Here is a 19,775-nt window from a genome sequence, read left to right as displayed (position 1 = left end):
GCTGCGCCGCACACAGACCGTGAAAGGTATCTCAAAAAATTGGATAACTTTAGATGCCCCACTTGTCCAGAGGACGTCCGCTGATTTTGAAGTCAGTGGGCAAAACGCCCTAGGAGGAGTTCGTCAAAGTTTGACGTGAACAAAATAGCTAACACAGCGTGTTTTCATTTTCAAAGGAAGATGGCGGCCATAGGGTAAATCTGGGGGCGTGGCCACATTTTTTTTTTTTTTTATCCTCACGAGAGGAATGCGTTTCGCGAATTTCGTAGCTTTACGCCAAAGTTGACCTCGGGGCGTCTCCCATAGGCGCAATGTATTTTGACTTTTGTCGGTGGCGCTGTCGCGCCATTTTTTAACGAAAAAAAAAATGGCCCAGAAAAAATAAAATTTTTCGCCGATTCTGAATTTTGGGCAAAGTTTGGTGAGTTTTTGAGCATGTTCAGGGGGTCAAATTAGAGATCAAAGCGCTGAAGAAGAACAAGAAAAATTAAAGCCGCAAGCGGCATCCAACGGCCCTCGCGGGCCGCCGGCCTTCCGACTCTGCGCTTTCGACTTGGTAAAGATGGCGCCCTTATTGTGTTGAATTAAAAAAGAACTTGACAGACGGCGACACATTGGACATGGCCAATCCAGTGTAAATGAACACAAGTGTCAGTCAAATTTGCTGCGCCGCCGCACAGAGACCGTAGCACTTGGAATAAAAATATGGATAACTTTTGATGCCGCGCTTGTGTAGATGATATTTCCCAAAGTAAAGCTTGATCGAGCTATTGCCCACGGAGGAGTTCATTAAAGTGTGAAGCGTAAATGTGAACATTTCAAGGATTTGGCGTTTTTCCCATTTGTGACAGTATATTTGCAGCTCCACGGCACAGAGACCGTACCACTTGAAATCAAAATATGACTAACTTTTGATGCCCCGTTTGTGTAGATGATTCTCCCCAAATATGAGCTTGATCGGGCAATCGCCCTGGGAGGAGTTTGTTAGAGTGTGAAGCATAAAAATGTGGTCATTTTAGAGATTTCGCTGTTTTCCCATTTCTGACATATATTTGCGGGTCCGCCACACAGAGACCGTAGCACTTAGAATCAAAATATGGATACCTTTTGATGGCCCGCTTGTGTAGATGATTTTCCCCAAATATGAGTTTGATCGGACAATCGCCCTAGAAGGAGTTTGTTAAAGTGTGAAGCGTAAAAATGTGGTGATTTGAGCGATGTTGCGATTTTCCCATAAGGATAACATGGGATGTTTCTGTCATCGCTACGGTTACGCCGTACAAAATATGACTTTGGCTCTCATACTTGTATGATCAGGATGGCAAATTAGAATTTAGTGCAAAATATCATGTCATTTGGAAAAACTCTATTGTTTATAGGCCACTCTGAAGGCCAAATAGTCAGAATTCTGGGAAACGTTTGCGGCTCCGTCGCACAGAGACCGTAAAAGTTATCCTCAAAATTTGGATAACTTTAGATGCACCACTTGTCTAGAGGACGTACACCGATTTTGAGGTTGGTGGGCAAAACGCACTAGGAGGAGTTCGTTGAAGTGTAAAACATAAAAATGTGGTAATTTGAGAGATTTTGCGGTTTTCCCATAGGGATAACATGGGAGGTTTCTGTCATCGCTACGACCACGCCGTAAAAATGTAGGCATTTTTGTGATTGGCTTTTGTGATCGGGACGGCAAAATAGAATTTTGGGTAAAGTTTAGACAATTTTGGTAAAACTAATTTTTGACCTTCAATGTTAATTTAAAGGTCACTCTGTAGGGGGCGCTATCGCGCCCATTTCAATTTTGTCATCATAAACTGGTCCAAACTAGAAAGTTGAACAACTGATTCAAATTTGGTCCTAATCGGACTTGTTTTGATCAAATGGGAACAATTTTTAGATCTGCAAAATCCCAAAATAAGTTGTCCAACTTTGCGGCTGCGCCGCACACAGACCGTAAAAGGTATCTCAAAAAATTGGATAACTTTAGATGCCCCACTTGTCCAGAGGACGTCCGCCGATTTTGAAGTCGATGGGCAAAACGCCCTAGGAGGAGTTCGTCAAAGTTTGACGTGAACAAAATGGCTAACACAGCGTGTTTTCATTTTCAAAGGAAGATGGCGGGCATAGGGTAATTCTGGGGGCGTGGCCACAATAATATTTGTTTTTTGTCCTCACGAGAGGAATGCGTGTTCCGAATTTCGTAGCTCTACGACAAAGTTGACCTCGGGGCGTCTCCCATAGGCGCAATGTATTTTGACTTTTGTCGGTGGCGCTGTCGCGCCATTTTTTAACGAAAAAAAAAATGGTCCAGAAAAAACAAAATTTTTCGCCGATTTTGAATTTTGGGTAAAGTTTGGTGAGTTTTTGAGCATGTTCAGGGGGTCAAATTAGAGTTCAAAGCGCTGAAGAAGAACAAGAAAAATAATAATAATAATATTTTTAGCAAAAACAATATAGCCGTTTCCACTATAACAACAAATTATACATCGTTTGAAAGCTCTAAGCCTTCCCCATGCCGCCATGGGGTGGAATCATCATTACGAGCGCTTACGCGCTCGTCACTCCCTATATCCAAATTGTTGACTATTTCTGTCATAGCAGGAGTAAGTATGCATGATCCATGCCTTTGGCATGGGCTAGTTCACTGTACTTGCCAGGGGCGACGGGGTACCAAACATGCGGGCTGCGCCCGCATGTTTGGTCAGACAGTTGCAACGCTGCCTTCGGCAGCGTTGCGGGAGCAATAGGCCCTCCGCCCTGCTGGGGCTCGGGCCTAATTACTGTATTGAATCTGGGAGAAGCTTTCAGATGCTGTTTCTTACAGGACTCTAACTTGTTCTGTAAGTTCTGGGAATACTATTATTGGCATGTTAGAAGGTAGTGGCTCATTTCAATGAATGCATGTTGTAGAATAGTGTGCACTACTAGACTGCATGGCAGTAGTTTGAAACCTGTAGCAATACACCAACCAGCCACAATGTTGATCTACTCATCCTCTGTTTTATATGAAAAAAGATTCCTTGACTTTTAAAAGATTTTCACAGATACATGTGCTTCAAAGTCACACAAAAGAATCATACAATTAAACAAGGCTGACCGGATCAACTGTCAGGGCTGGTTGTTGTATTACATGCCACACAGGAGACATGCTTAACTTAATTACCGGTGTAATTAAGTATTTAGAAGGATATCTATGTGTTTGCAGACTTTAATTGTATGTATTTGCTCTGTCCTTTTATAACAGGCCTCCACCATCACATAGTGGTCAGAGTGGTGCTAGCAGTTCCTCCAGATTCAAGTCCTACCACCAAGTGGTGTACGGCCCACGTTCTGACCACTTGACCTCTGAACCTGTGTACAGGAAGACCATCCATGCACTTCATCCCGTGGAGAGGATCATCACAGCCCAAAGCTTTGGGAGCCGGAGGGGCCACACCACACGATACGTCATCGTAAACGAGCACGAGCCGCGGAAACACCTGCTGCGCTCGACCAATCGTGTCCCACGCCACTACCTGATGGAGGAACCTGCAGAGATCGTGGAGCTGTACCCACGAAATATCAAACGCTATTCAGCTCGTGCCATCCACCACCAGCCACACCTCCACCGAGCGCACCAATCACAGCAGAACATGAGCGAGGAAGAGGAGGAGGAGCAGGGGCCCAGCTCCAGGAGGAGGATGCCTTTGGGAAAGACCCTTAGACCAAAGTCTCTGTCCGACCTGCACCAGCCCGCTCACTTCTACATTGGAGAAAGGGCTGAGAGCCACTGCTCTATGGCCAAGGGCCCATACGAGGCCCCTGAGGAGGAGGAAGAGGAGGAGGAGGCAGAGGTGGACTGGGGCAAAGTAAACCGTAAAGCCCCTCCTCAGGCCAAAGTCAGAGGGGCCGAGCAGGTGTCTGTGCGCACCCGCAGGTACGTCCCGTCTTCAGGAAGGCACAGCGGGTCTCCATCCCGGGGCCGACATGTGGAGCCTCATGTCAAACCAAAGACAAAGCAGAAGCTGCAGACGCCTCTGACCGAATCAGACTCGGCGTCTGTGGCCTCCAGCAGTGACCAGCAGAACAGCAGCGTGGACCAGTACATCCAGGTCATCCACAACAAGGAGCGCTTTGTGAAAGCAGACGCCCGCCACGGCAAAGTGGCCAAGAAGAAATCTAAGACCAGCTTTGACCCTAATGTCACTGAGGTCAACGACCTTGTCTGTTCCAATGTATGACTGGTGGGAATCAGTGAGAAAATATGCACAAGATGTTTAAGCAACTGCACAATGCCTCATGTATTTGGACTCAAGCACATTATTTATTGTCTTGTGTATTGTGTTATGTCTGTTCTGTATTTATTTGAGAGTGAGTGCCTCACCTCAGAGTCTTTGTTCCCATCATAAATGTACACTCACTACTGTATTTATACCACTCACGTGTTCTTGACTCACTTCTTGTTGAGATTTAATAGGTTCAAGACAAAAAGTTATAAAATATTAGTAATCATTACGTGCTAATAATTCTGTTTACAAATTAAATGATTGTGTCTGTGAACTTTATATCTGTGAAGTGAATGCATTTTACTCTAAATCTAAATGCCGAAATTATACGCTTAAAATTACAGGCCGTTTGCATGGCATAACCAGTAGTTTAATCATGTGAAGGCATCAAACTTATTTAACAAACATACTTTGAACTTCCAGTAAAAAGTTGCTTTATATTTACAAATGAAATGACATGAACAGATGGCAAGGCATAAAACAAATATAGCAGATTACAGTGTATTCTGTCTAAAAACACAAATAATGGCAAATGAAAATGCTTTTAAAACAAGTCGTACTAAAACCTGAGATTCACGTTAAAGCAATAATGGTTTCAAGTATAACTCATCACACTACAGGAGAGCGAAGGCAGGGAAACGCAAATACGGACATGGTTTGGTTCATAAATGATTCTGAAATGTTCAGAAAATGAGTTTTTCTGTCATGGAAAAACAAAGCAATACTTTTATATTTACTGACAAAACACCATCCTGTAGGCAGTTATATGACAAGAGTATTTCAGGCAGAAACGTTGATTACATGTACGCCCGGTTAATATGCTTTCTTACAGTATAAAATGATATCAAAAACAACCTTTGCCTCTTCAAAGTCCCTGTTCGTTTACGTGCAACAGCCCAGACACGTCAGTCAGTCCTTTCGGCTCACATTTCTCCATGTAACGTTTCCAAAAATAGATGATTTATTATTCTACGTCGCAGTTATTATTGGAAACATTAAATAGTTACATACAGTACAGTACACTCTTCTCCGTTCGCATCGGTTTGTGTCGTTTTGCTGTCTACACGCTAAAGTGGACTCTGAAATCGAATGTTTTAAAAAGACAGTCGGGGGATCCTGGGGATGCGTGCGATTTCAACATGTTTATGTACACTGCAAAATGACTTGTGCATTTAAACCCCCGAAAAGTGTCTCAGCAACATCTGGCTGCAGCGCCGTCGATAAACCTCCCGACACGTACGATACATCGAACATTAGAATACAATTGAACATTTGGGTCGACGCCAGATCGGGCGATACAGTGACTAACATTAATCCCACTATTGTCATTTGTGGGGCTCTAAGTGTGACAACTTTGCATATTCACTGACAAAATACGTATTCATTATTGCAATATTCAACAAGACTATATATTGTACTTGCATATTCGCTGCGTCCAGTCCTCAGCACAAACTTGACCAAACTTGTCCGTCACGAAACTACGACGTCCTGCCATAAACCGAGCACGTGACAAAACGTCCGTCTGCAGTTGGAAAAAGGCCTTTACGTCACACTGAGAGCGCGTAACAAAACTATATCCACACAGTTTAGACTCCGACAGACTAGGCTTGCCACGTGCTGCGAGATCCAGAAGAAAAAGGCGTTTCAATGTTATGCAAAGTAATAAATAAATCCTCCAGTTTGTAGTGACACAAGATATTCAAGCCGACGTCGTGCTCGGTGTTGGTCCAGTCAAGACGGAGGTGTAGTGTCTGAAGTCGCCAGTTGTTGGTGTTTCCAGTGAGATTCTTCCAGGCGGTTTTACGGTTTGGAGTGTTTTAGCTTCTCGATGTGGTGACACAGCTTGAGGGCGGGCCCCAGTTTCAGTCCCATGTACTTCATTATGACGTCACTGCGCAACAGCATCAGAGCTCTGCCGTCGATCTCCTACAGAGAGAGAGACGCGTCATTACACGATATAACACAACACAGACTGATGCACTGTGCAACTTTACTGATAAAAGGTTCCACAGTGTGTCTTTAAACTCATCTATCGCCAAAGGGACTAAGCCAGGACAAGTTACAGGGCACATCTGTGGAAAGGCTTTGGGTTTTAAAGGTATTTTGGGCAATAAACCTCATCAACCTTGAGTAAATTCAAGTGAGACAAATTGAATGTCATACTGTGGAACATTCCAAATACATTTCCATGGAGACAAGCAGGTGGCTGTGGTGACCACCTACACAGGTGTCCCATTCAAGCCTCTGACCCTCGTCCCACTTAGGAATGCGTTCATAATGGTCTGGTGCTAAACTGGGCCCATTTTGGTCCTGGTCTAGTATCAGGTTTAGTCCTGGTTTAGTTTCGGGTTTAGTCTAGTCCTGGTTTAGTCCTGGCTTAGTACTGGTCTAGTTTCAGGTTTAGTCCTGGACCAGTTTCAAATTTAGTCCTGGTTTAGTCCTGGTTTAGTCCTGGTTTAGTTCTGGTCTAGTCCTGGTCTAGTCCTGGTCCAGTCCAGGTTTAGTCCTGGTCTAGTCCTGGTTTAGTCCTGGTTTAGTCCTGGTCTAGTCTTGGTCTAGTCCTGGTCTAGTCCTGGTCTAGTCCTGGTCCAGTCCAGGTTTAGTCCAGGTTTAGTCCAGGTTTAGTCCTGGTTTAGTCCTGGTTTAGTCCTGGTCTAGTTCTGGTCTAGTCCTGGTCTAGTCCTGGTCTAGTCCTGGTCTAGTCCTGGTTTAGTCCTGGTTTAGTCCTGGTCTAGTCCTGGTCCAGTCCAGGTTTAGTCCTGGTTTAGTCCTGGTTTAGTCCTGGTTTGATGTAGTGACCGTGCAAATGTGAACACACCCTTAATTTGAGAACGTTCCACTTTTTCATTGCTGCCACATGAGCAAAAAGAAATTAGATTTTCATACAAAACATGATCAAATAAATACTCCAAAAATGATCCCTTTTCCCCACTGCCATGCGTGTAGCAAAGTGAGCATTGCTTCCAGTGAAATACTCACATGTTTCCGGAACAGTTCGATGTGTGGGCCGAGCGTGTGGGGATCTGCGTCTTGGACAAACCGGACCACTTCCTCCACTGTCCAGGAGGAGGCGTCGCTCCCCAAAGTCTCTGTGTCCGGCTTCATCTGGTCTGGGCCTGTTGTAGAGCTTGGAGCTATAAAAACATACATAGCACAGCCAAGAGACGGTGATGTATCGTCTACAAGATCATATTGGAAGTGTCGTTCTGAGGATATGCCAAATGAGAAAACAAAGTTCAAGTTTAAACGTTAAAAAGCCAAAGTTTCAAAATTAAAGAAGGAAAAAGATTTAAACTTGGCCGTGTATTTCTCCAAAGGCAATAATGTTACACACAATTCTCAGTTTACTTGTGCGATACAAAGCAATTTCAAATGTTAACCGTTTTATATTTAGTCATTTCTATGGCAACAGTGGTCAATTTTCTTCACTCTGAAAACCATGCACGGATAAGCACAATCTGTTGAATTCCAGAATATTCTTTATCAAATATCAGAAATAAGATACTAATTGATACTAAAACTAGAGTCAAAAACAAAACAAAATTAAAGCCGCAAGCGGCATCCAACGGCCCTCGCGGGCCGCCGGCCTTCCGACTCTGCGCTTTCGACTTGATAAAGATGGCGCCCTTATTGTGTGTTGAATTAAAAAAGAACTTGACAGACGGCGACACATTGGACATGGCCAATCCAGTGCAAATGAACACAAGTGTCAGTCAAATTTGCTGCTCCGCCGCACAGAGACCGTAGCACTTAGAATATAAATATGGATAACTTTTGATGCCCCGCTTGTGTAGATGATATTCCCAAAAGTTAAGCTTGATCGAGCCCACGGAGGAGTTTGTTAAAGTGTGAAGCACAAATGTGAATATTTCGCTGTTTTCCCATTTGTGACATCTATTTGCGGGTCCGCCACACAAAGACTGTACCACTTAGAATATAAATATGAATAACTTTTGATGCCCCGCTTGTGGAGATGATTTTCCCCAAATATGAGTTTGATCGGACAATCGCCCTAGGAGGAGTTTGTTAAAGTGTGAAGCATAAAAATGTGGTGATTTGAGCGATTTTGCGATTTTCCCATAAGGATAACATGGGATGTTTCTGTCATCGCTACGGCTACGCTTTACCAAATATGACTTTGTGCAAAATGTCATGTCATTTGGAAAAACTCTTGTTTATAGGCCACTCTGAAGGCCAAATAGTCCAAATTCTGCGAAAAGTTTGCGGCTCAGCTGCACAGAGACCGTAAATGTTATCCATAAAATTTGAATAACTTTAGATGCCCCACTTGTATAGAGGAGGTACACCGATTTTGAGGTCGGTGGGCCAAACGCACTAGGAGGAGTTTGTTAAAGTGTGAAGCGTAAATGTGAACATTTCAAGGATTTGGCGTTTTTCCCATTTGTGACAGTATATTTGCAGCTCCACGGCACAGAGACCGTAGCACTTAAAATCAAAATATGGATAACTTTTGATGCCCCGTTTGTGTAGATGATTTTCCCCAAATATGAGTTTGATCGGCCAATCGCCCTAGGAGGAGTTTGTTAAAGTGTGAAACGTAAAAATGTGGTGATTTGAGCGATTTTGCGAGTTTCCCATAAGAATAACATGGGATGTTTCTGTCATCGCTACGGTTACGCCGTACAAAATATGACTTTGGCTCTCATACTTGTATGATCAGGATGGCAAATTAGAATTTTTTGCAAAATATCATGTAATTTGGGAAAACTCTATTGTTTATAAGCCACTCTGAAGGCCAAATAGTCAGAATTCTGGGAAACGTTTGCGGCTCCGTCGCACAGAGACCGTAAAAGCTATCCTTAAAATTTGGATAACTTTAGATGCACCACTTGTCTAGAGGACGTACACCGATTTTGAGGTTGGTGGGCAAAACGCACTAGGAGGAGTGTAAAACATAAAAATGTGGTAATTTGAGAGATTTAGCGGTTTTCCCATAGGGATAACATGGGAGGTTTCTGTCATCGCTACGACTACGCCGTAAAAATTTAGGCATTTTTGTGATTGGCTTTTGTGATCGGGACGGCAAAATAGAATTTTGGGTAAAGTTTAGAACATTTTGGTAAAACTAATTTTTGACCTTCAATGTTAATTTAAAGGTCTCTCTGTAGGGGGCGCTATCGCGCCCATTTCAATTTTGTCAGCCTAAACTGGTCCAAACTAGAAAGTTTAACAACTGATTCAAATTTGGTCCTAATCGGACTGGTTTTGATCAAATGGGAGCAATTTTTAGATCTGCAATATTCCAAAATAAGTTGTCCAACTTTGCGGCTGCGCCGCACACAGACCGTGAAAGGTATCTCAAAAAATTGGATAACTTTAGATGCCCCACTTGTCCAGAGGACGTCCGCTGATTTTGAAGTCAGTGGGCAAAACGCCCTAGGAGGAGTTCGTCAAAGTTTGACGTGAACAAAATAGCTAACACAGCGTGTTTTCATTTTCAAAGGAAGATGGCGGCCATAGGGTAAATCTGGGGGCGTGGCCACATTTTTTTTTTTTTTTATCCTCACGAGAGGAATGCGTTTCGCGAATTTCGTAGCTTTACGCCAAAGTTGACCTCGGGGCGTCTCCCATAGGCGCAATGTATTTTGACTTTTGTCGGTGGCGCTGTCGCGCCATTTTTTAACGAAAAAAAAAATGGCCCAGAAAAAATAAAATTTTTCGCCGATTCTGAATTTTGGGCAAAGTTTGGTGAGTTTTTGAGCATGTTCAGGGGGTCAAATTAGAGATCAAAGCGCTGAAGAAGAACAAGAAAAATTAAAGCCGCAAGCGGCATCCAACGGCCCTCGCGGGCCGCCGGCCTTCCGACTCTGCGCTTTCGACTTGGTAAAGATGGCGCCCTTATTGTGTTGAATTAAAAAAGAACTTGACAGACGGCGACACATTGGACATGGCCAATCCAGTGTAAATGAACACAAGTGTCAGTCAAATTTGCTGCGCCGCCGCACAGAGACCGTAGCACTTGGAATAAAAATATGGATAACTTTTGATGCCGCGCTTGTGTAGATGATATTTCCCAAAGTAAAGCTTGATCGAGCTATTGCCCACGGAGGAGTTCATTAAAGTGTGAAGCGTAAATGTGAACATTTCAAGGATTTGGCGTTTTTCCCATTTGTGACAGTATATTTGCAGCTCCACGGCACAGAGACCGTACCACTTGAAATCAAAATATGACTAACTTTTGATGCCCCGTTTGTGTAGATGATTCTCCCCAAATATGAGCTTGATCGGGCAATCGCCTTGGGAGGAGTTTGTTAGAGTGTGAAGCATAAAAATGTGGTCATTTTAGAGATTTCGCTGTTTTCCCATTTCTGACATATATTTGCGGGTCCGCCACACAGAGACCGTAGCACTTAGAATCAAAATATGGATACCTTTTGATGGCCCGCTTGTGTAGATGATTTTCCCCAAATATGAGTTTGATCGGACAATCGCCCTAGAAGGAGTTTGTTAAAGTGTGAAGCGTAAAAATGTGGTGATTTGAGCGATGTTGCGATTTTCCCATAAGGATAACATGGGATGTTTCTGTCATCGCTACGGTTACGCCGTACAAAATATGACTTTGGCTCTCATACTTGTATGATCAGGATGGCAAATTAGAATTTAGTGCAAAATATCATGTCATTTGGAAAAACTCTATTGTTTATAGGCCACTCTGAAGGCCAAATAGTCAGAATTCTGGGAAACGTTTGCGGCTCCGTCGCACAGAGACCGTAAAAGTTATCCTCAAAATTTGGATAACTTTAGATGCACCACTTGTCTAGAGGACGTACACCGATTTTGAGGTTGGTGGGCAAAACGCACTAGGAGGAGTTCGTTGAAGTGTAAAACATAAAAATGTGGTAATTTGAGAGATTTTGCGGTTTTCCCATAGGGATAACATGGGAGGTTTCTGTCATCGCTACGACCACGCCGTAAAAATGTAGGCATTTTTGTGATTGGCTTTTGTGATCGGGACGGCAAAATAGAATTTTGGGTAAAGTTTAGACAATTTTGGTAAAACTAATTTTTGACCTTCAATGTTAATTTAAAGGTCACTCTGTAGGGGGCGCTATCGCGGCCATTTCAATTTTGTCAGACTAAACTGGTCCAAACTAGAAAGTTTAACAAGTGATTCAAATTTGGTCCTAATCGGACTTGTTTTGATCAAATGGGAGCAATTTTTAGCTCTGCAATATTCCAAAATAAGTTGTCCAACTTTGCGGCTGCGCCGCACACAGACCGTAAAAGGTATCTCAAAAAATTGAATAACTTTAGATGCCCCACTCGTCCAGAGGACGTACGCCGATTTTGAAGTCGGTGGGCAAAACGCCCTAGGAGGAGTTCGTCAAAGTTTGACGTGAACAAAATGGCTAACACAGCGTATTTTCATTTTCAAAGGAAGATGGCGGCCATAGGGTAAGTCTGGGGGCGTGGCCACAATGATTTTTTTTGTTTGTCCTCACGAGAGGAATGCGTGTCCTGAATTTCGTAGCTTTACGCCAAAGTTGACCTCGGGGCGTCTCCCATAGGCGCAATGTATTTTGACTTTTGTCGGTGGCGCTGTCGCGCCATTTTTTAACGAAAAAAAAAAATGGCCCAGAAAAAATAAAATTTTTCGCCGATTCTGAATTTTGGGCAAAGTTTGGTGAGTTTTTGAGCATGTTCAGGGGGTCAAATTAGAGATCAAAGCGCTGAAGAAGAACAATAAAAATTAAAGCCGCAAGCGGCATCCAACGGCCCTCGCGGGCCGCCGGCCTTCCGACTCTGCGCTTTCGACTTGATAAAGATGGCGCCCTTATTGTGTGTTGAATTAAAAAAGAACTTGACAGACGGAGACACATTGGACATGGCCAATCCAGTGCAAATCAACACAAGTGTCAGTCAAATTTGCTGCGCCGCCGCACAGAGACCGTAGCACTTAGAATATAAATATGGATAACTTTTGATGCTCCGCTTGTGTAGATGATTTTTCCCAAAGTAAAGCTTGATCGAGCTATTGCCCATGGAGGAGTTTGTTAAAGTGTGAAGCGTAAATGTGAACATTTCAAGGATTTGGCGTTTTTCCCATTTGTGACATATATTTGCAGCTCCACGGCACAGTGACCATACCACTTAAAATCAAAATATGGATAAGTTTTGATGCCCCACTTGTGTAGATAATTTCCCCCAAATATGAACTTGATCGGACAATCGCCCTGGGAGGAGTTCGTTAAAGTGTGAAGCGTAAAAATGTGGTGACTTGAGCGATTCTGCGATTTTCCCATAAGGATAACATGGGATGTTTCTGTCATCGCTACGGTTACGCCGTACAAAATATGACTTTGGCTCTCATACTTTTATGATCAGGATGGCAAATTAGAATTTTGTTCAAAATATCATGTCATTTGGAAAAACTCTATTGTTTATAGGCCACTCTGAAGGCCAAATAGTCAGAATTCTGGGAAACGTTTGCGGCTCCGTCGCACAAAGACCGTAAAAGTTATCCTTAAAATTTGGATAACTTTAGATACACCACTTGTCTAGAGGACGTACACCGATTTTGAGGTTGGTGGGCAAAACGCACTAGGAGGACTTCGTTAAAGTGTAAAACATAAAAATGTGGTAATTTGAGAGATTTTGTGGTTTTCCCATAGGGATAACATGGGAGGTTTCTGTCATCGCTACGACTACGGCGTAAAAATTTAGGCATTTTTGTGATTGGCTTTTGTGATCGGGACGGCAAAATAGAATTTTGGGTAAAGTTTAGACAATTTTGGTAAAACTAATTTTTGACCTTCAATGTTAATTTAAAGGTCACTCTGTAGGGGGCGCTATCACTGCCATTTCAATTTTGTCAGCCTAAACTGGTCCAAACTAGAAAGTTTAACAACTGATTCAAATTTGGTCCTAATCGGACTGGTTTTGATCAAATGGGAGCAATTTTTAGACCTGCAATATTCCAAAATAAGTTGTCCAACTTTGCGGCTGCGCCGCACACAGACCGTAAAAGGTATCTCAAAAAATTGAATAACTTTAGATGCCCCACTTGTCCAGAGGACGTACGCCGATTTTGAAGTCGGTGGGCAAAACGCCCTAGGAGGAGTTCGTCAAAGTTTGACGTAAACAAAATGGCTAACTCAGCTTGTTTTCATTTTCAAAGGAAGATGGCGGCCATAGGGTAAGTTTGGGGGCGTGGCCACAATGTTTTTTTTTGTTTATCCTCACGAGAGGAATGCGTGTCCCGAATTTCGTAGCTTTACGCCAAAGTTGACCTCGGGGCGTCTCCCATAGGCGCAATGTATTTTGACTTTTGTCGGTGGCGCTGTCGCGCCATTTTTTAACGAAAAAAAAAATGGCCCAGAAAAAATAAAATTTTTCACCGATTCTGAATTTTGGGCAAAGTTTGGTGAGTTTTTGAGCATGTTCAGGGGGTCAAATTAGAGATCAAAGCGCTGAAGAAGAACAAGAAAAATAATAATAATAATAATAATAATAATAATATTTTTAGCAAAAACAATATAGCCGTTTTTACTATAACAACAAATGATACATCGTTTGAAAGCTCTAAGCCTTCCCGATGCCGCCATGGGGTGGAATTATCATTACGAGCGCTTACGCGCTCGTCACTCCCTATTCCGTCGGGATGCCCCGCCCACTCCCCATAGACTTCCATTGATTTGAGCAGATACAAGCATGGCCCATGCCTGCGGCATGGATTCTCGCATACGGGACGATGCCAGGAGGGTTTTTGGAGGAATGCAGCGCTTCGCGCTGCTGTTGTCAACAATTAGTGAATGGGCTACGCCCATTCACTAATTGTTGACTATTTCTGTCATAGCAGGAGTAAGTATGCATGATCCATGCCTTCGGCATGGGCTAGTTCACTGTACTTGCCAGGGGCGACGGGGTACCAAACATGCGGGCGCAGCCCGCATGTTTGGTCAGACAGTTGCAACGCTGCCTTCGGCAGCGTTGCGGGAGCAATAGGCCCTCCCCCTGCTGGGGCTCGGGCCTAATTAAAGCCGCAAGCGGCATCCAACGGCCCTCGCGGGCCGCCGGCCTTCCGACTCTGACCTTTCGACTTGATAAAGATGGCGCCCTTATTGTGTTGAATTAAAAAAGAACCTGACAGACGGGGACACATTGGACATGGCCAATCCAGTGCAAATGAACACAAGTGTCAGTCAAATTTCCTGCTCCGCCGCACAGAGACCGTAGCACTTAGAATCAAAATATGGATAACTTTTGATGCCCCGTTTGTGTAGATGATTCTCCCCAAATATGAACTTGATCGGGCTATTGCCCTAGGAGGAGTTCGTTAAAGTGTGAAGCGTAAATGTGAACATTTGAAGGATTTGGTGTTTTTCCCATTTGTGACAGTATATTTGTGGCTCCACGGCACAGAGACCGTAGCACTTAGAATCAAAAGATGGATAACTTTCGATGCCCCACTTGTGTAGATAATTTCCCCCAAATATGAACTTGATCGGGCTATCGGCCTAGGAGGAGTTCGTAAAAGTGTGAAGCGTAAAAATGTGGTCATTTTAGAGATTTCGCTGTTTTCCCATTTGTGACATATATTTGCGGGTCCGCCACACAGAGACCATAGCACTTAGAATCAAAATATGGATAACTTTTGATGCCATGCTTGTATAGATGATTTTCCCAAAATATGAGTTTGATCGGACAATCGCCCTAGGAGGAGTTTGTTAAAGTGTGAAGCGTAAAAATGTGGTGATTTGAGCAATTTTGCAATTTTCCCATAAGGATATCATGGGATGTTTCTGTCATCGCTACGGTTACGCCGTACAAAATATGACTTTGGCTCTCATACTTGTATGATCAGGATGGCAAATTAGAATTTTGTGCAAAATGTCATGTCATTTGGAAAAACTCTATTGTTTCTAGGCCACTCTGAAGGCCAAATAGTCAGAATTCTGGGAAACGTTTGCAGCTCCGTCGCACAGAGACCGTAAAAGTTATCCTTAAAATTTGGATAACATTAGATGCCCCACTTGTCTAGAGGACGTACACCAATTTTGAGGTTGGTGGGCAAAACGCACTAGGAGGAGTTCGTTAAAGTGTAAAACATAAAAAAAAATTAATTTGAGAGATTTTGCGGTTTTCCCATAGGGATAACATGGGAGGTTTCTGTCATCGCTATGACTACGCCGTAAAAATTTAGGCATTTGTCTGATTGGCTTTTTTGATCGGGACGGCAAAATAGAATTTTGGGTAAAGTTTAGAAAATTTTGGTAAAACTCATTTTTGACCTTCAATGTTAATTTAAAGGTCACTCTGTAGGGGGCGCTATCGCGCCTATTTCAATTTTGTCATCATAAACTGGTCCAAACTAGAAAGTTGAACAACTGATTCAAATTTGGTCCTAATCGGACTTGTTTTGATCAAATGGGAACAATTTTTAGATCTGCAAAATCCCAAAATAAGTTGTCCAACTTTGCGGCTGCGCCGCACACAGACCGTAAAAGGTATCTCAAAAAATTGGATAACTTTAGATGCCCCACTTGTCCAGAGGACGTCCGCCGATTTTGAAGTCGATGGGCAAAACGCCCTAGGAGGAGTTCGTCAAAGTTTGACGTGAACAAAATGGCTAACACAGCGTGTTTTCATTTTCAAAGGAAGATGGCGGGCATAGGGTAATTCTGGGGGCGTGGCCACAATAATATTTGTTTTTTGTCCTCACGAGAGGAATGCGTGTTCCGAATTTCGTAGCTCTACGACAAAGTTGACCTCGGGGCGTCTCCCATAGGCGCAATGTATTTTGACTTTTGTCGGTGGCGCTGTCGCGCCATTTTTTAACGAAAAAAAAAATGGCCCAGAAAAAACAAAATTTTTCGCCGATTTTGAATTTTGGGTAAAGTTTGGTGAGTTTTTGAGCATGTTCAGGGGGTCAAATTAGAGTTCAAAGCGCTGAAGAAGAACAAGAAAAATAATAATAATAATATTTTTAGCAAAAACAATATAGCCGTTTCCACTATAACAACAAATTATACATCGTTTGAAAGCTCTAAGCCTTCCCCATGCCGCCATGGGGTGGAATCATCATTACGAGCGCTTACGCGCTCGTCACTCCCTATATCCAAATTGTTGACTATTTCTGTCATAGCAGGAGTAAGTATGCATGATCCATGCCTTCGGCATGGGCTAGTTCACTGTACTTGCCAGGGGCGACGGGGTACCAAACATGCGGGCGCAGCCCGCATGTTTGGTCAGACAGTTGCAACGCTGCCGAAGGCAGCGTTGCGGGAGCAATAGGCCCTCCGCCCTGCTGGGGCTCGGGCCTAAAAATAATAATATTTTTAGCAAAAACAATATAGCCGTTTCCACTATAACAACAAATTATACATCGTTTGAAAGCTCTAAGCCTTCCCGATGCCGCCATGGGGTGGAATCATCATTACGAGCGCTTACGCGCTCGTCACTCCCTATTCCGTCGGGATGCCCCGCCCACTCCCCATAGACTTCCATTGATTTGAGCAGATACAAGCATGGCCCATGCCTGCGGCATGGATTCTCGCGTACAGGACGATGCCAGGAGGGTTTTTGAAGGAATGCAGCGCTTCGCGCTGCTGTTGTCAACAATTAGTGAATGGGCTACGCCCATTCACTAATTGTTGACTATTTCTGTCATAGCAGGAGTAAGTATGCATGATCCATGCCTTCGGCATGGGCTAGTTCACTGTACTTGCCAGGGGCGACGGGGCACCAAACATGCGGGCTGCGCCCGCATGTTTGTCAAACTTGACATCAAGTTTGAAATTATAGTATGTAGTAGTAATTGTTTGTTGCGCGTCACAGTGTTGAATGGCTCTTACCTTCCACTCTCCTGCTGATGTGCGCTGGGCTGGTGTCGGAGGGGTTAGAGCTGACGCGCCGCAGAGCCGGGGGAGACGGCTGCGCGTGGCCGTGGTAAAACGCTCGCTCTTTCTTGGCCGCTCGATAATCGCCGGCGTTACTGTGCAGCGGTCGGGAGATGGGGGCGCTGTCCTTCGGGGAGTTGTTATTGGCGAGACCGTTTTCTGTTTTGGGAAATAGAGGAAATATTCTCTTGTAAATGCAGTTTTCTTGATGAATTCAATATTGAAAACAGTAATGGCTTTTATTGTTGTTCATGGTTGTATGTTGCACAAAGTGTTTCAATCTTTGTCAGAGGTGGATAGAGAAGCCAAACGTTGTGCTCACATAAGAGTAGCCGACTATTAATTGAAAAATAAATATATCGATATGTATTTTGCAAAAATAATCTTGAGTAAAAAGTGTAAAATGCATTTGGTGAAAATACTTCTTCGGTGCTGAGTAACAGATTTGATCACATTTGTGTTTTAATGTTGAAATAATCAGATAAAATATACAATATAATGTGGAAATTGTAAAAAATAAAAACAAAAAAATAAACAAGTGTAAGACTATTGATATTTCAACACAAATTAACCAAAGTGTAAGCAAAAATAATACAAAAAGTGCATTTAGAAGTACATTTTCTGAAGTATTCAATAGTACATGATTGAATTCTTAATTACCGCTTATTGTGCCCTAACTCTTCAAGCTTTACTGAACTACTGAAAGTCCATCTTCTCCAAAGTATAAAACAATCCACTCTTTCCCCCAAACCCTAAACTACAGCCCGGGCCCCGCCGTTTCCTCGAGCCCCGCCCGTGTCGATGCTCTGACCTGACTTGCTCCTCTCGTAGAAGCGGGTGTTGCCTGTGAACGGGCTGAAGGGCTGCGAGCTGAACACGCAGTCGCTCTCCAAGTGCGAGCACAGGTTCTCCAGGAAGCGCAGGACGGACGAGGCGCTGGACACGGACGGGAGCTTCACGTACCGGATGCCGTGGTCCGACCGAACTGCGGACAAGCAACACGAACTGTACGGTTTAGTCAAGGCAACGGCTGTCGAAAGCAGGACGGGTTGTGGCACTACTTTTAACGGTTATATAATGTTGTATATAAGGCTCCTCCGGGGGTCGGGCTTTGCAGTCAATCAAACTCAAGTCGACCGCTATTTGCTTTTTGATGTGGTGTTTGAACAAATGGTTAAAGATTATTAAAGAGATATATTCTATGGAGAGATTGACCTTTTTACTACAGTTTAAGGGTCATAGCTTTAAAAAATGCTGGACAAAATGGACAGAATATAAACAAAAAGAGGAATAACTGACCAGTGTCCCAACATTTCAAGCTGTTTTTGTTTTTTTGATCATTTTTAGTGTTAAATGACTGATCTCTGTGATGTTTATGTTCATGATGTGAAGATCGAAAGACATTTGATTTGTTTTTAATATGTAAAAATACTAATTGTGACCAGTCAATACAAGAAAAACGAAGCCATACATTTGTTTGCCATCATCGCCCTGTCGGGAGGTAATCTGGAGTCTTATGTCTAGTCTTGTCAAAAACTGTCTCTCAATAGACCTGGTTTAGATCTGGTTTAGTCTGTTTTTAATCCTACTTTACTGCTGTTGCACACATCATATCCATCATATTTGGACGGAACTGGGACTAAAACCAGAACAGTCTAAATCAGGACTAAACTGGGCTCATATCAGAACAAAACTGAGTGAGAATGGCCCCATAGTCAGGTTCCAAACAGGGGCCACATATACTGTATGTACTACAGACTGTGGCATTTATTCCTTTAAGAATTGAATGTGTTAAACAGGTTGGACTGGACTGAACCCACACATCTTTATTCTGGCTTTTAATGATATTTTAATCTAAGGTTATGATGGCAGAGAATGTTCAAATTCACAGTAAAATGTAATACTAAATAATGCTTTAAAAAAACAAAACACATAGTATAGCTGCATGAATAAAAAAAAATTCAAACAGCCAAACCATGATGCAATACACAAAATGACACCGGCATAATACAAACGACAGAAGAGAAAAAGAGCAGATGTTTTGGGGGTCACCATCTCACCCTCCCCTTCTCAAACACTCATTACTCAAACTGCATTACACCCTCCGAGCCAAGCCAAGCCTCCGCAAATCCACAAATTAAGCCCCTTCTCTGTGCCCCACCCGGACCGGAGCTGATCCAGACCCCCGGGGAGAGCCTTTTCCCAGAATCCCACGCCAGGTTAGACGCACACATGTCAGCGCTGATTGCAGACGCTCTCAGATGCTGTTAAAGGGACTGTATGTAGGCTGCGCTCTTAGGGTTTTAAAAAAAAGAACAGGATAGAATCATGCCAGAGCCGTAACCTCAGATAAGGACTATTGATTGTATTGTAATGGTTGTAATGATTGGCTGCGGGTGCTGGGCTTTAGGTAAATGAGGATTAGGTTTATTCCCACTGGATTTCAGCATTGAAACTGTGAGGCTGCTTTTGCTTTCTGACTGGATAATGTCTTGAGAATCAAAACGCCAAAATAAACTCAGCATTACCATTGTTGTAAGTGAAAAGCTATATTTTGTTTGTTGTATGATGTGCCTCGTATATGGGGACACAGTGAGGTTCTGTTCACGAAATGTAAACCCGAAATCTTACCTATAGTACCTTTAAATTG

General features: G+C 43.2%; 1 protein-coding gene across 2 annotated transcripts in view; it reads right to left on the bottom strand.

The window, feature by feature from the left end:
* Window positions 1-6,063: 6,063 nt before the first annotated feature.
* The window catches only part of LOC140381055 (polycomb protein SCMH1-like), a 36,299-nt gene continuing 22,587 nt past the window's right edge, over window positions 6,064-19,775 (bottom strand). Inside the window, exons 10-13 of one of the 2 annotated variants that reach the window (XM_072465076.1) lie at window positions 17,937-18,110; window positions 17,081-17,284; window positions 7,245-7,399; window positions 6,064-6,191 (exon numbers count right to left, since the gene is read on the bottom strand). In XM_072465076.1, the coding sequence (XP_072321177.1) occupies window positions 6,066-6,191; window positions 7,245-7,399; window positions 17,081-17,284; window positions 17,937-18,110 (659 nt within the window). In that variant the 3' untranslated portion in view covers window positions 6,064-6,065. The remainder of the gene's footprint in view (window positions 6,192-7,244; window positions 7,400-17,080; window positions 17,285-17,936; window positions 18,111-19,775) is intronic. The other variant, XM_072465077.1, reaches the window with a different exon arrangement.

This window comes from Eucyclogobius newberryi, unplaced genomic scaffold (genome assembly GCF_026437365.1).
Source record: "Eucyclogobius newberryi isolate DKJ021-1_F unplaced genomic scaffold, fEucNew1.0.hap1 SCAF_5, whole genome shotgun sequence".
Classification (NCBI taxonomy): domain Eukaryota; kingdom Metazoa; phylum Chordata; class Actinopteri; order Gobiiformes; family Gobiidae; genus Eucyclogobius; species Eucyclogobius newberryi.
The sequence above is the reverse complement of the archived record's forward strand: the minus strand, read 5'-3'. Positions and strand labels throughout refer to the sequence as shown.